Source organism: Telopea speciosissima, chromosome 7 (assembly GCF_018873765.1).
Source record: "Telopea speciosissima isolate NSW1024214 ecotype Mountain lineage chromosome 7, Tspe_v1, whole genome shotgun sequence".
NCBI classification, from domain to species: domain Eukaryota; kingdom Viridiplantae; phylum Streptophyta; class Magnoliopsida; order Proteales; family Proteaceae; genus Telopea; species Telopea speciosissima.
The window spans coordinates 58,916,526-58,933,226 of NC_057922.1; the positions used below are offsets into that span (position 1 = coordinate 58,916,526).

Below are 16,701 nucleotides of genomic sequence, written 5' to 3' on the forward strand. Positions count from 1 at the left end.
CTGATTTTAAAAGTGCAATCATTTGCATCATCACACACAATTTTCCGTAGTTTATGGTGCATGGAAGGATACGAGGAAGATACAACTCTGGAAGTGTCTTGAATGCCAGTAAATTCGACATGTCTAATTTTGAGGCTTGGAATTCACATGCAAAATAAACATGCATGCCGGCAGCTGAAATGCTTCCTCTGGTTTCACATTTTCAAATTTATTATTTTCTTTTTCCAGTGGATGATAATCAATAGGTCTAGTCTAAAACTGTACCTGGTTTTAAAACTTGTTGAATCTATAACATGTGCATCTTTTGCATCGTCAAATGCAGTTATGCTTAACTGATGAGACAAGAAAATATGAGTCAGAAAAGAAGCCAGACCTCTCAATAGTTAAAAAATGCTACAAAACCTGGATTTTATATAAATCTCTCTAGTTTCTCATTTATGATTCATGGATCTGTTTATAGGTAACTGATGCAGGATGCCTTCACTAAGTGGTAGGGCATAAGAATAGAACTAGTGGAATTTCTGGTTGCAAAAATTGCCAGGTGGGTGAAAGAAAAGATTGAGTGAAAATAATAAAGGCTTCGAGATTAGAGCTGATATGGAGTTTTTAGATGGAGAAATTAAAGAGATTCTATTAAATCAAATCCAAATAGAAAATTGCAATTGTTTTGGGGTGTGGTAAATACACCGTATGACTGAGAGCGCATTGATTTCTCGCAGCTGCCTTATGGTGCAGTTAGAGTCGATATGTGAATCCTGATGAAAATTAAAGGTTTCTTGAATAAAGAAACCAATTTTCCAGCAAGAGCTGTGAACAGACTTGATGATCAATGATGTTAGTAGATTTCTTGAAGTAACAAGAATTTGAGAAGTAATCCTTACAGAAGACCCAGCCATAGGCCAAGGCTCAACTCTGAACTTTTAAGAATCAAGTAGTATTGAACAAGAACCAAATGCTAATGGTTGAAGATATTCCACCTTAGGAACTGATTGTTTTTCAACTTCTATATATCTTTTTGCTAATGCGTGCTGGCTTATGTATGTATTATTGAAATTCTTATTGTATTTTCTGTTTTGTTACCTTTTCAGAGTTTATTTCATATTTTCACACACAATATGTTGTTGCTTCCTGAATTCTAGGGATTGCTAGTTTATGGAAGACAAGGTCGGGAGATTTTTAGAAGCAATTTGGATCCTAATCTTTGTCGAGAGGTAAGTCATTCTTTTAAGAGTATGAGCACAAAATAGTTCTGGCGGTTTCTAGATCTCTGGTTATTGTTACTCATCGGGAATGGAGAATGATATCTAGATATTAGAAAACTCTTTTCATGCTTATATTATATCAGAATTGATGAGTCTTTTCTTGATGACTTACGGATTCCTTTGATGAAAAAGTTACAACATTAAGGAGATCTGATTGGGGAGACAAGAAATCAACTAAATGATCCTGTTTCTTGTATATACCAAAGAATTCTAGCTGTTATTATTGGGATTTCATCCCACAAAAGATTGTTTCTGAAAAATCCTTGCATTTTTCCTTTTGAGGCAAGAGATCTCTACTTGGTCACATGGTCTCTACACAAGCGTCTGGGCCAATGGGTGAGCACGCCTGGGTATCTACCCAGGGGGCAGAGACGTCATCTCATGGTGCCCTGTGAGGGCATAGGAAACACATCCAAGTAGAGATCTTTTTTCCTTTTGTTTATTATTAAAACCATGAAAGAATGGCTAGAATCAAAGGTTTTGAGATGAGCTGGATAAACAGAATATGAGGAATGCAATTTTAGTGAAAGTAGGAGTAGAAATGATGTTCACAAGACTATCTTTGAAGTGGGTTTGAGTTTTCTTCAAGTATAACATATCAATACAGCCCTTTATCCAAATGGTTGGGGGAATATGGGCAGTAGGTTGGTGGTCTATGGAGATCTGTAATTGCAGCATATGTGGTCTCCAAGATGATTAGGAGACTCTTCCAGTTAGAACCTCTTATGGATACCTATTTGGCATGGGATCATGAGTCATAGATATTCCTTCCGAAGAGGAATTAAGTTGAAAAATAGAAATGGTAGAAGACTAACCTGAACTAGAGAAATCCAGGAGATTGGCTTGAACAGGATCACAGAAAAGGGTATAACAGTATAGCAAAAGGAGAAATTTTGTAACTCAGAATCGGAAACTCTGAATGTAATGTAGTATTGAATGATCAAAGCAGTAGCCAAAACAAGATCTTTTCACAGAATAAAATCCAGATTTAGGAGAAATTAGAATTAACAAAAATCAGATGGTTAGGATGAGCTAAACTCCAATCGAGTTTAGTATATGGGTAGAAGAATGGTTGCTTAAACTTTGAATCCAATCGGATGGTTAAATCAGCAATTAAGGGGTTATCCTCGTTCTAATGGGAGTAGAGGTAAAAATGTAATTTAACTACTGAAATTAGGGTTTGAAAGTGAAGATAGGTTGCTGATTTCAGATATGTAATTAACATTAAACAGGCTCATGAAATCAGAATCAAATTCAAAGGTAAAACAGTGTTTAACAAGCCTGAGGCAAAGGGCAAAATAGAGATTTCACTCCAGCAGCAAATCGGCTGGTCAGAATTGGGTGAAACTTAAATCGAGTTCTCAAGTTAGGGTTCTTAAGATTCATTACAAATTTCAGCCAGATCTAACAGCTGGTTTCCTTTATCTCCAAAAAAAAAAAATAAGGGCTGCGTATGATCTTCTAGGGTTGATTTGGGGAATAATGGCTTGTGACATTATGTCCACAGCCCACTTTATTTATAATAGACTAGAGAATGTTCTAGAATAGGTACAAGTACAAGAATACCCCTTATTCCCCCAAGGGATAAAGTAGACAAAATTACCCCTGTACCCAAATTACAACACTCCCCCTCAAGTTGGTGCATAGATGTCAATCATGCCCAACTTGGAAATAATGGGATGAAAAACTTTACTAGATAAGCTTTTAGTGAACACATTTTCCAGTTGCTCTGAGGATGTGATAAAAGGGACACAAATGATGCCTTGTTCTAACTTCTTCTTGATAAAGTGACGATCAATCTCAGTATGCTTCTAATGCAAGAGTCGATCTTGAACCAGTGAGAAACTAGTGAGAGATCAATTCTAGCCAGGTAACACGATAAGGATCTATTAATGGTGTGCAACAGCAGCAACAATTTGGGACAACTGCTGCAGCACTTGATTGACCTTCTGGGCAGAGGAGTGTCCACACAACAGCCCTGGTTCGATTGGAAGTAGCAACAACAATCTTGGGGATCAATAGAATGATGGATTCAGAACTTCAGATTGTGTTCTCAGTAGTTGTTGCAGTCACAGGTAGTAGCAGCAGTGGAGATCAAAACAGGGGGTAGGGAAGAAGAGAAGATAGAAGAAGGGGGTAGGGGGGAATGGGCCTCTCATCCTGGGTCTCTCACCCACAGCTATCTCAGCTGTTGCAGCATAGGGGAATACCCATACTCAATGGCTAACTTGGCCTGCAGTTTCTTTTCTCTAAAAATTCTGTACTTTCCATTAAGATCTGATGCCTTTTAATAGGCAAGCTTACAATAGAACTTCCAAAAATGAAAGCTAATTCTAAAATAAAAACTTTTAAATCCTAAGAGAAGTTAACTAAATCTAATTGGCTTTATAATTCAACCACAAAATAGAAGCTTAAATAAATTAGAAACATAATAATGACTGAATTAGAAACTAGGCCTAATAAAAATAGAAACTAAATAAAGTCTTCAAGTTGCATTCAATCTCCACCAGTCTGTCCATATCAGCTCCAAATCGTTGTTCACGTGGTATTGTTTACATGAACAGTATTTTTTTTTTTTTTTTTGGTTTTGAATTCTGTCCGTCTTCTTCATGCTTTGATTTACATCAGCTTCACCCAATCATGCTGAACTGGGTTGTGTGCAATACTAATGGCTGATTTGCTATCACAAAAGAGTTGCAAGGGAAGCTAAATAGGGACACACAGATCCTGGTGAAGACCCTGAAGCCAGAGAAGTTCACAAATACCGTAGGCCATAGTCCTAAACTCAGCCTCTGCACTAGATCGAACAACCATTGCCTGCTTCTTACTACGCCAAGTAACCAGGTTTCCACCTTCCAGGAGCACAGCCTCAACAGCAGCCATCGATTTTCTTCAGCAACAGAATTCGATAGCCAGGAGAACTCAGAAAATCTGAGTGAAATCGTCTTCTTCAAAGGGAGAGAAAAAAGGAGAATAACAGTCTGATTTATCAGGCCTTCAACCAGAAAAAAAAGGAATGTAATACAATCAGTCAATCTGTTTAAGTCTTCATACAACCATGGCTGCAAGCAGGTCCACAGTCTTCATCGATTTCTGGAAAAACAGAGCACACTAGAGTTTCGATCTTCACCAAAAAAAAAAAAAAAATGATCTCCCAGGGAAATCTTCACACCAGCAAGCAACCTTCAATTACCATCAATAACAGTACTCATATTCATGAAAGAAGGAGTCTCTAATCCATAAACACCAGAAGCAGCAATCGATGGCTGCACACCACACAAATCTGGAAACTGAGAGTTATATTCAGCAGAAGAGAATTGAATAAAACCCTTGGTTTGATCAGTACAGCTCTGATACCATGTTGCAAACCAGAATCTGACTGATCAAACCAAAAGTAGAAGAAGAAGAAGAGAAGAGAGGAAGAGATGCTACAAGCAAGGGGAAGAGCCGCCTGCGAGAGAATAGAATAGTTCTATTCTATTCTCTCGCAGGTAACCTTCTAATTTTATAATAAAGAGTTTGACTCAAATATGGTAAGTTGGTTAGGAGTTTATGAAATTACTCCTAACCTCTTACTTGTTACAGAATTACATATTTGGACTGAAGAAAAAAATAATAACAGAAAAACCCACAAAACCAGAACTAAAGTACTAAAGTACCCCTAGTTTCCAACAGGACCAAAGGCTCAACATGTATACAACCCAACCCTAGACTTATTCCCAAGCAAACAAGCCCCTTTTCGTGATATATCTGCATCAAAATGGCTTAAAATTATGGTCGAATGGTCTGTTATGGTAGTAGAATAAGTTGAATTTTAGGTAGTAAATGCAAGTAAGAGAGGGAGACGAAGACGGAGAAAGAAGAGAGAAGAATAAGAAGACGACTAGAATAGAGGAGAGGAAAATTTGATGGTAATGTGTGTGTTGGAGTGTTGTCTCCTCCACACCTATATTAATCCATTGATAATAATAAGGGGGAAATTTCATACACCTCCCTAGGGAGGTAAAAGGTCAAACAGAGAATTACAATATAAAGTAAAGACTAGTTCCTAAAGTACCCTTATTACATAAACTCTTACACTCCCCCTCAAACTGAAGAATAAATATCATGCATTCCTAGCTTGCATAATAGGATACCAAACTGAAGAGAAGTAAGCCCTTTGGTAAAGAGGTCTACCAGTTGATCACTAGTCTTCACGAAAGGGGTACAAATGCAGCTTGAGTTTATCTTCTCCTTGATGAAGTGTCAGTCCACTTCGATGTGCTTTGTTCTGTCATGTTGCACCGGGTTGTGGGCAATGTTTATAGCTGCTTTGTTATCACAGTAGAGCTGCATAGGACCTTCAGTGTCAAACCCCAACTCATGGACCAATCTTCTTAATCATATGAGTTCGCACACTCCATGAGCCGTAGCCTTAAATTCTGCCTCTACACTGGATCTGGTTACAACAGACTATTTTTTGCTTCTCCATGCAACTAAGTTACCTCCCACAAATGTGCAATAACCAGATGTAGACCTTCTGTCTGAGATGGATCCAGCCCAATTGGCATCTGTAAACCCTTCTATTCTCAAATGATTGTGCCTTGCATACAATAGTCCTTTCCCTGGAGAGGACTTCAAATATCTAAGAATGTGATATACAACATCCAAGTGGCCACTCTTGGGAGCATGCATAAATTGGCTCATTACTCCCACTGTATAAGAAATATCCAGGCAAGTCATAGACAGATAGATAAGCTTCCCCACTAGCCTTTGGTACTTCCCCACATCAATAAGAGGGACCACAATCTTCTCCTAGCTTGTGATTCTGCTCAATAGAAGAATTTGTTGATTGCAGCCTAACATGCTTGTCTCTTTTAACAAATCAAGAACAAACTTCCTTTAACATATGTTAATTCCTCTCTTGGACCTTGATACTTCAATTCCCAAGAAATACTTCAAGGGACCCATATCTTTGATTTCAAACTATTGAGCCAAGTAGGCAACCTAGCTATCTCAGCTCTGTCATCTCCTGTTACTACAATATCATCAACGTAGACAATAAGAAATGTGATGGTACCATTACCTCGCCGGGTAAAGACACTGGTCAGCTTGATGTTGGAAATATCCATTTTCAGAATAGCCTGCCGGAACTGCTCAAACCATGCATTTTGTGACTGTTTGAGACCATATAGTGCCTTCTTGAGAAGATACACTTTCACTTCAGTTGAAGAAAGTTTGAATCTTGGTGGGGTTTGCATGTATACTTCCTCTTTCAAGTCACCATGGAGGAAGGCATTCTTCACGTCTAACTATAATGGCCAATCTTTAGTGGCCGCTAATGATAAGAGAACTCTCATAGAGTTATGCTTAGCCATAGGAGCAAATGTCTCTTGATAGTCAATTCCATGTACTTGACTGTACCTCTTGGCCACAAACCTTGCCTAGTACCTTTTGACCGCACCATCAGATCGATACTTGAATGTGTAGACCCGCCTGCATCCAACTGGGACTCTCCCCCCTAGGGAGATCTACCAATTTTCAAGTACCATTCTTCTCAAGAGCCATCATTTCCTCAAACTTAGCTTGCTTCCACTTTGGGTCAGACATAGCCTTAGTGACATTTTTGGGAATAAAAACAAAAGAGAGAGCAACAGTAAAGGCAAGACCTGTAGGAGAGAGAGCATCATTGGAAAAATACTGGGCTATAGGATTAGTACAAGCTCTTTTTCCCTTTCTAACAGTAATAGGAAGGTTTAAATCAGAAGGAAGAGAAGGGATGTCACCTGACTGAGGATGATGGAGCTCAGGATGTGGATCTAAAGAAGACTCTGGGCTATAGGATTAGTACAAGCTCTCTTTCCCTTTCTAACAGTAATAGGAAGGTTTAAATCAGAAGGAAGAGAAGGGATGTCACCTGACTGAGGATGATGGGGCTCAGGATGTGGATCTAAAGAGGACTCTTGGCAGGTCTTCTTCCTTTAGCAACCTCTTTTGTAAATATTTAACTCCTTCGTGTTGTCAGAACCAACACCTGATTGACCATCAATATCAACCACATCTACTTCTTTGTGCTTCTGAATGTCAAGCATAAAAGGAGAAATAGGAAGAGGAGAAAGAAAGAGAATATCGTCAACAACCTTTTCACTCCCACAATTGTCCCCTTGAAGAGGATGCTTACGAGGGACAAAGAAATGTACAAATTCAAGGAAGGTGACATCTTTGGAGAGGAGATACTAACGAGAGGAAGGGTGATAACACTTGTAGCCTTTGGTAGTAGAAGAATAATCAAGTAAAAGGCATTTGAGAGCCTTGGGGTCAAGTTTAGTTTGAGAGGATTTGTTAACTTGAATATAGCGAACACATCCAAAGACCTTGGGAGGAAGGGAGAAAGCAGAGACTTGTGGAGACAAGGTTTACAAGGGAGATTTGGAACCAAGAAGTCTGATAGGCATGCGATTGATGAGAAAGGAAGCGTGAGAAGAGCATCAGACCAGAAGGTCTTAAGAATATGCTGCCAAATAAAAGACTACGGGTGACCTCCAGTATATGGTGATTTTTCCTCTCAGCTACCCCATTTTGTTGGGGTGTATCAACACACGCTAGCTGATGGATAATGTCATTATTAGCAAAGAAGGTTTGGAGGCTACTAAACATGTATTTCTCCCCTTTATCAGAACGAACAATTTTGACTCGAGTATCAAACTGAGTAAGAATCATCTAATAAAATTTTTTAAATGCATCACAGATACCACTTTTATGTTTCATCAAAACAGTCCAAGTATTGCGGGAATAGTCATCAACAAATGACACGAAGTAGCAATGCCAAAATAAAGAGGTAGTAGAAGAGTATTCTCCAAACATCAGTATGCACAATATGAAAAGGGACAGTAGATATATTACCCTGATATGGATAAGATGAACGACAATGTTTGGCAAACATACATGCTGCACATTGAAAAACATGAGAAGAAGCAAAAGAAGAAAATAAATGAGGCAATTGTTTCCTCATTACAACAAAAGATGGATGGCCAAGATGACGATGCCATAACATAACAGAATCCACAAAGTTACTATCATCATGTCCACACACATAGGACTGAGCTGTGGGCAAAAAAGGTTCAAGAAGGTAGTGGCTTTTCTTCTCACGTCCACTGCCAATAATCCTCTTTGTCACCAAATCTTGAAAAAGACATTGAGGGGGGAAAAAAGTAACAACAATTTAGGAATTTAGTTAAGTAACTCATAGATTAGAGATTAGTGGCAAAGTTAGGGACATGAAGAATGGAATCAAGAGAAATGGAAGATGTAACATGAATGCTGCCCTTGCCAGAAATGGAGGAAAGGGGGGGATCAACCACCCTAACCTTATCCCTACTAGAGCAAAGTGTGTAGGAATCATAATAGTGAGACGTACCAGTCATGTGGTCAGTGGCACCAGAGTCAATGACCCAAGATGGGCTAAAGGCCTGTAAAGCTGAGGATGATGATGAGAAATATGCCACTGTAGGTGTAGAGGCTGCCCAGATGTGACAAGACCCTACGAAACACTGCCATGTCTTCCCTAGTGAGTGAGTTGAAATCAGCTTGGGTGCTAGGTGGATACTCCCTAGCATCTGCCTCAGTCATCATAGAGTATGCTCTAGCTCCCTCTCTACGACCATCACGTATACTAGTAGGACCACCATGTGTACCAGGGGGACGGCCATGAAAAGCCCAACCCTCTTTGTAGTGTGCCCAGATCTCCCACAATGATCATCGAAATCTATCTCTATCTTCCCCACGAGTAGGCACTGGGCCTCTACCAGCACAACAAAAATCTTTGTGGTAACTAGAAGTAAGAGTAGACCACTCAAGTGATGATGCTGGTTCCATGGCCACATGCCGGGTCTCCTCACTGCCACCAAGTAAAATGAGGACACGTTCCTTCTCAAGAGTGCGGTATACCTTTGCTTCATGCTCTGTCCTGTCACCCTTCCGCATTGTAATAATTTTTTGGAGAAGTTGGTAGACCTTGGCAGAGTCACTCACCCTGTCAAAGGTCTTGGAGACACTATCCCAAATGGTCTTGGTAGTTTCCTTTCGCATAAATCTTCTCCCAATCTCGGGCTTCATCGAGAAAATGAACCAAGTCATGACTGTGGAGTTTTTGGTCTCCTATTTCTGATAGGTAGGAAAGCTAGGCTCTGGGGTTGTAATAGCACCGGTAATATATCCTAGTTTCTCTTTACTCCTAAGGGAAATTCAAAGAGCGAGCCTAATCCAAGTAGTTGGTGTTATCGAGCTTCACAATGGAGATCTAGGTATACGGATTCTCAAAGACTAACTGAGGGGCTACCAGAGTAGGTTGTGAATCAGCCGAACCACTCTTGGAGACATTCAAATTAAGTACAGTGTAGAAAAAAAGACACTTGACCATAAACAAAGGTATTCAAACCAAGTGGGGAGTACACACTCAACCCAAATATGCAGTCCAATACAAGAAAAAAATCCTAGCGAAGGAAAAAATAAACACCAACTTTGATAAATCTCCACTCAGACTGTTAGACAAGTCCTCCAAAAGGTAGCATCAACTCATACCAACTCAAAGAGTCCACACAAGGTATTGCATAATCACTTCACAACCAAGAACATCACACATTGCATTCCAAATGTAAGAAAAGGAGTAAAAACCAATATCGGTCTTACCTGGCTGATCCCACGAGAAGAGGTACTCTAGCAGCTTCTTCAATCAACAAAGTACTTATGGAGCACAACAAAGACTCTTGGGCGATTCTAGTGGTCCATTTCAAAGCCCAAACACTTGCCGAGAGAGAGAGAGAAAGAGAGCCTGCAACAGGGAGCTGATGGTAACCCTAGGACAAGCTGGCGGTAAATTTAGATGCTTCAAATCTTTGTGTGGGCTTCAAGGTAGCTCAAATATCAACTTGAAATCTCCATATAGGCTGTATATGAAGCCTATTTCATACTAATTCAAAGTGCTTCACATAGCAGCCTCCTCCTTGGAATCCTGTGTGCCCTAGGATTCCCAAGAGAGGAAAAAAGAAGCAAGAAGGGAAATACGACTCTCAAACCTGAGAGCTCTAATACCAAGTTGGATTTTAGGTGGTAAATGCAAGTAAGAGAGGGAGAAGAAGAGAAGAAGAAGACAAGAGAATAGAGGAGAGGAGAATTCGATGGTAATGTGTGTGTTGAATTGTTGTCTTCACACCTATATTAATCCATTGATAATAATAAGGGAGAAATTACAGACACCTCCCTAGGGAGATAAAAGGTAAAAAGGAGAATTACAATATAAAGTAACTAGACAAAAGACTAGTTCCTAAAGTACCCTTCTTAGATAAACTCTAACAGAATAGTCCTCCTGAATTTGAAGAAATTCTGACACAGAATAGTGAGATTTAAAAGAGCCCTAGAGTTAATAGGAATGTCATAGCAGTTCCAGAACAGTACTAACTAATCGATAAGAATTTTTAAGAAGCAGCAACAGATAGAGAATAGAGTATCAGAAACTGATGTATCTAATTACACAAGGATTTTATTTGGGTTAACAGTTGATGAATTTCATTCTGCTATTCCAATCTATCTGCTGCCATTTTGTCTGTCAAATCATATAACTCATCAAGTCTTTTGTGATTTGTCACTACCTTAAGACATGTTCTTTTTGTGGTTCTTTCTGTCCTCTTAGAGCCTTCAATTGGTACCAGAAATTGTTTTGGAAAGTCGTCAAAAGAAGAGTCCCTCTTATTTGAATTTACCCATGTGCATATCATTCAAGTTTATATTGCTAACATCTAGTAAAAGTTTCTTCTTTGAATGCTTTTTAACGTTAGTGTTTCTGTATAGAATTTTCATCAGCCTCTTATCTGATGCAGATCTCAGCCAGGAAGAAGAGAAAAAGGGCTTGCGGTTGTATGATCAGCCCTTTTTTTGGTCCTGCTGTTCTTAAAAACTGAACCAGTTTTGATTTGGTTTGAACTTTGAACCAATGGTTCAGTGGTTGGGTTAGTCCAAATCATGGGCTAGTGTTAGTACTTTGCTTCCTTTTATTTTCTCATTATTAGGTTGTTAAGTCAGACTGGGATATGTTTAGTCTTTTTTGAGTCTGTTTCCTTACTTGTTTAGTCTGAATAGGATCCTTCCTTTGAGCCTGTGAATGTAAGGAATACAGTTCTGTTTCTATTTTATTTTAGCTCTTTTTAAATCAGTGTAACGATATTCTAACCCCTGCGATTTGAGTAATGAAAGTTAAGCTTTTGCTTTTGGGTTCTATGGTGATTCAGTTGGATACCCTTGGCGGTGATTCCTGAACACAGACTTTCTTATCTTCTTTCTAATTAACCGGTTCAGACTTAAGTTCATACCTCTTGCCTGCGATTTCTATTTTTCTGGTTCTCTTGCAGTTTGGATTTCAGAGTTTGTTTTTCACACATGTTTGCTAATCTAAATTTCAGTTTCAGATCTAATTTCAATCTGAGTTTCTAAATTGATTTTCCAGTTTCCTTCTGCAATTATACTTCTTCAAGTTCTTTAAATGTGACCATCAGAATCAGGTCAAACTTCAAAGGATTATTCTTCGCCTTAAGTCTGACCTTCGACCAGGCTTTGACTCAAGTCTGGTTAGACTTTGTTCTGTTATTGAATTTCTCTTTTCCTGGTTTCTTTGAGAAATTTCAGTGTCATATCTCAAGAATGATTCTGCCATATTTCAAAATTTGACCATTGGATTAATTCACAACTTTGATGGTTTGTTCCCTACACTTAACAGAATTTTGAACCAGAATTTGAACCCCATCTGAGTCGGTATCTTTCTGGTAATTGATTTCTCCTACATTCTGTCCTTGATTTTCATTTCTGCAATTCTAGTTTAATGGTATTTTAAGCTCTAATCTTTAGGTGTTAGAAATCCCCATCAGTATCTCTTAATATTTGAGTTGCAAATTGAGTGGTTGGGGTTTAATGTTTGTGCTACATGAATCACTATATAAAAAATTGCAAAACGCCACGTCTTTCCAGCAATATCTTTATCCAACTATTTACAAAACATTCTTATTATTGCCATGGCAGGCATTTCTGTACTCCTGGGAGCAGAAGGTTCCTCTTATTGCATTTAGTCAAGATCGATGCTTGACACTATTTGATCATCCTTTGGTCGATAGTCTTCATACTGTTTTTCATGAACCAAAGGTCTGTATTGTACTGTTAGTTTCTTTTTCCATGATTACATATTGGATGATAAGTTTTATCGTTATCTAAAACTCATATAAAAGTTGGTTTTCTTTGGTAGGCAGAGGTCATGCCTTCAGTTGAGCACCTTTTAGCTGCTGCCGAGATACAGGTCTGTTGCTTTGCCATTAATTTTAATTTTGCCGTCATAAATTGTCACTAGATGCGGATTGCTATTGCTACATTTTCACAATCATACTTCCTAGAAGAATATGCCAGAAGAGCAAATTATATTGGTTAGCTTCTAGTTCAATTGGATGGTCCCTTGTGTGAAATTACTTACCTAGAGTGAAGAGGAAGCACTCTCAGTGCAACTAGTTGTATGTGCAGCAAACCTTTTCAAGTTCGATCTACATCATTTGGAGATTTTAATATACATAAATCTCTATTGTTAATGCATTATAGGAAATTTCCCAAAAATATATCTTGCTTTTCACTGCTTATGACCCAATGGTAATTTATTTTGCAAGCATGATTGAACAAGTAAATTCAATGGGCATAAGGTGCTGCCGCTATTTGCGGCATAACAAGGATATATGTCTAGCACCGGAGACACAATGTGGAGATGTCCCAATCGGTTGCCTTCCCTCTTTCTGCTGAAGTTTTTGTTCACGAATTGAATGCCTATTAATGTAATCAGCCACAAAGTAGTTTCATGCCATTTTGTAATATTACTGGAAGGTTTTTGAATTTGCAGAAGTTACTCTTCCTTGACACTGCTGAGGGGGTGGCTATGACTTTGCGGCCATATTGGTCAGAAGCAACAAAAGGGCGTGGCAATGTTGTCCAAGCACTGCCAGATATGCTTGAAATTGTCCCCCCTGGAACTTCAAAAGGAAGTGGAGTAAAACTACTCTTGGATCACCTTGGGGTGACAACAAAAGAGGTAGAGACCACTGATATTTCCTCACTTATGGTTGCTTGCTTTCAATTTCTTTTTCAGAATTCATTGTTGACCTATTTAATGTTCACTCCCAAAGAGGAGTCTAATGGGATCCTGGTTCAGTTCTTGCAACAGAATCAGAATCCTCACTAGACAGGATCGCAGGGAGGTGAGAACACAACTAGATTTGAGCAATTTTAATAACGAAGGATGAAATAATAAAGAGATAAGAGAGATATGACCAAGGATTCTCACCAAGGCCTAGGTTAGCATCTCACCAAGCTACCAACCATCTCATTAGGCTCCATTGCATCTAACAACTCTTGGCATAAAATCAGAAATTTCTTTTTTTTTTTTTTACTCTCTTCAAAATGCTTACAAGCAGCCCTTTTATAGAGTGGCTTGGAGGGTTGTAGACTCTCATTGGGATTTTATGCTGGACTCTTTGACCATTTAATGAACTGCATATTTTCGAGGACTTACATAACCATCAATGGACTAACTTACATTTTCAAGGAGTTACACAACCATCAATGGACTGACACTATTGATTAAGATAATGACTTCGGATAATAGTTGTAACTAACTAGATAATGCTTCTCAAAATCTGCGCACATGCATTAATTACTTTTGACCCTTTTTCGACTAAGACTTGGATTTGATTTGATTGAGACTTGGACTGGATTAATTAGGACTGGACATATCATAGCCTCAATTAACAACCTCATAACAATAAAATAAGAGAATAAAACCGGCATGAACAGTAGTAACTAGTGAATAGTTACACGTAGGTTAGGTTTGAATTACAGAACCATTCAAAACTTGACCAACCTAAATTATAGAAAAGTTTTTTCTGCCTCTTCTTTCTAGCTGAATATTGCATCTATTCTCCTCAGTTTGAAAAAACTCATCCTCGAGTTTTGCTGCGACAAAAGGATCAATTGTGTGTGAACATCCAACTTCAGTCGATAACAGTACTCTAGTGGCGTATGAATGGTAGGAAAATAATCTTCAGCCTTGGGAGTCTTCTCTTCAAAACAATGAAATGGAATCACGAACTCAACAATTCTCTGACAATAAGAGCAACGTCTTGAGTCATCGCGGCTTCCTGTGGTTCATCATTTTGAAAGTTGTTCTCAACCACTACCACAATTTCCCCCTTTCAGCCTTGTCTGCTTTGTTCGCTTCAATGTGGAATTCCACATGAGAATCCTCTACTTGTAGGTCTTCCGTGTTAGAATCGTCAAGCACTGCCTCTTTTTTCATTGTTCTCCTTCAACTCCATCTTCACTTTGTGAGTGTCATCTTGGTGTCCATGCGGTGTGCCTTGATCAAAGTATGATCGCACATGCTCCTGAAAAGTGCGCTACAGAGGAGTGCTTCTAAATACTAGTCGGTTCATGAACCGATGGTCTTATTGGTTATCGATTGAACTGGTTGTCCATCACTCCATAGAGATATGGAATCAAAGTGCTACTCTATCATGGTAATACGATCAATCAATTGTTTCACATGCCAATTACTTGTGCTATGGAGTTTGGGATCTGGTTTGGAGTATTAGAATTATCATCGGCCATGGCTCTGATACCAAATTAATGGGATCCTGGTTCAGTTCTTGCAACAAAATCTGAATCCTTAATTGATAGGATTGCAGTGAGGTGAGAACACAACCAGAATTGAGCAATTTTAATAACAGAGGAACAAGTAAGAAAGAGATTAGAGGGATATGATCAAGGATTCTCACCAAGGCCTACGTTAGTATCTCACCAACCAAAATGAGGCAGCTCACATCTATTGCCACAAAACCAGAAATTTCATTCAACTTTTTAACTTTCTTCAAATGCTTACAAGCAGCCCTTGTATAGTGGGGCTGGGAGGGTTGTAGACTCTCATTGGAACATTGTCCTAGACTCCTTGACCATTTAATGAACTACACATTTTCAAGGACTTACACAGTCATCAATGGATTGGCTTACATTTTCAAGGAGTACACAACATTTATTACTTTTGACCCTTCTTTGCCTAAGACTTGGCTGGATTTGATTGAGACTTGGACTGGATTAAATAGGAATGCACAAATCCTAACCTCAGTAATGACTTAACAGCAATAAATTAAGAGAATAAAACTGGATTGAACAGTAGCATCTGAACAGTAACACGTCTATAGTAACATAGGGCATGATTGAAATAAGGACCAATTTAATATTGAACAGACCAACCCAAATTGTAGAAAAGTCTTTTCGTCCTCTTCTTTCTAGCTGAATACTGCATCGGAGTCTCTACGTGGGCGGCTATGTTTTGCCATGTAGGGGACTGATTTGGACAATTCAACCATTGCATAGATCGAGCACCCCTTGGATTGTTGACATGTTAAAATTGATGGCCCATTTCATACAATGGCTCTAAATAGTCATGATTTTTGGCATATTCAAAGCAATATTGGCTGGTCATACTCAAAATGGAAAGATGCTTTGTCCATGTGGAAGATGACCTATTTCACTTGTATGTATCCTGCTAGTTTTTGAAGAAATGAAATTGGTGAACTCACTTCCCTATGCTAACTTGGATCATTAGGTAATGGCTATTGGTGATGGGGAGAATGATGTTGAGATGCTTGAGCTGGCTTCTCTAGGCGTTGCACTCAGTAATGGATCAGAGAAAGCAAAATCGGTGGCTAATGTCATTGGTTGCAGCAATGATGAGGATGGTGTTGCTGATGCCATCTATCGATATGTATTCTGAGATAGCCAAAGTGCCCGAGACGTGCAATAAGTTCTCTGTATTATTCATTTCAATCCTTTGGAAGGATGATTGTTTTTATAAGCATAAAGAGTATACGGGAATTGAAGAAATTGGCTTTCGGGTCCATTTTTGGGACATGATCCCAGCATTGATTTTTCATCAACTGGACTGTCATCTTTCTTGTTTAGTGAATTGGACGCTTCTCTTGTAATTAGATTTGGGGTCATCTGTGGTTATCCCTTTTTTGTTCTAGCAGGTTGGTATTGTGCCAGTTTCCTGGTGGCCGACTGGCTGAATACAGCCATGGATAACGCTATGTCAGCCCGAGCCTTCGCCTATCTCAGGCTATGGTATGATTATATTTGTTCATTTTTTTAATTGGTTTTCAAGATTGAATCTTGTAACTGTGTATTACGAATGATAAAAAGGTCAATTTGAATGTCCCTATCAATTTTCTCCATCCCTCTTTTGATTCACTTCTACCCTTTTGATTGACTTGAAAAGAAGATTTTATCCGATTGATGTTCTGGTTTCTTCCTTGCTCGGATCAATTTCACCATTGCAGGTAGGGTCTAATGTGTCCTTTAACCACCATAGCTTGTATATTGG

General features: G+C 38.9%; 1 protein-coding gene across 2 annotated transcripts in view; it reads left to right on the forward strand.

Moving 5' to 3' along the window:
- Positions 1-16,394, forward strand: part of LOC122667903 (endoribonuclease YBEY, chloroplastic-like) — a 28,205-nt gene extending 11,811 nt beyond the window's left edge. For both annotated transcript variants that reach the window (XM_043864380.1, XM_043864382.1), the window contains exons 8-12: positions 1,140-1,211; positions 12,309-12,428; positions 12,529-12,579; positions 13,165-13,353; positions 15,925-16,394. In XM_043864380.1, the coding sequence (XP_043720315.1) occupies positions 1,140-1,211; positions 12,309-12,428; positions 12,529-12,579; positions 13,165-13,353; positions 15,925-16,092 (600 nt within the window). In that variant the 3' untranslated portion in view covers positions 16,093-16,394. The remainder of the gene's footprint in view (positions 1-1,139; positions 1,212-12,308; positions 12,429-12,528; positions 12,580-13,164; positions 13,354-15,924) is intronic.
- The last annotated feature ends 307 nt before the right edge of the window (positions 16,395-16,701 follow it).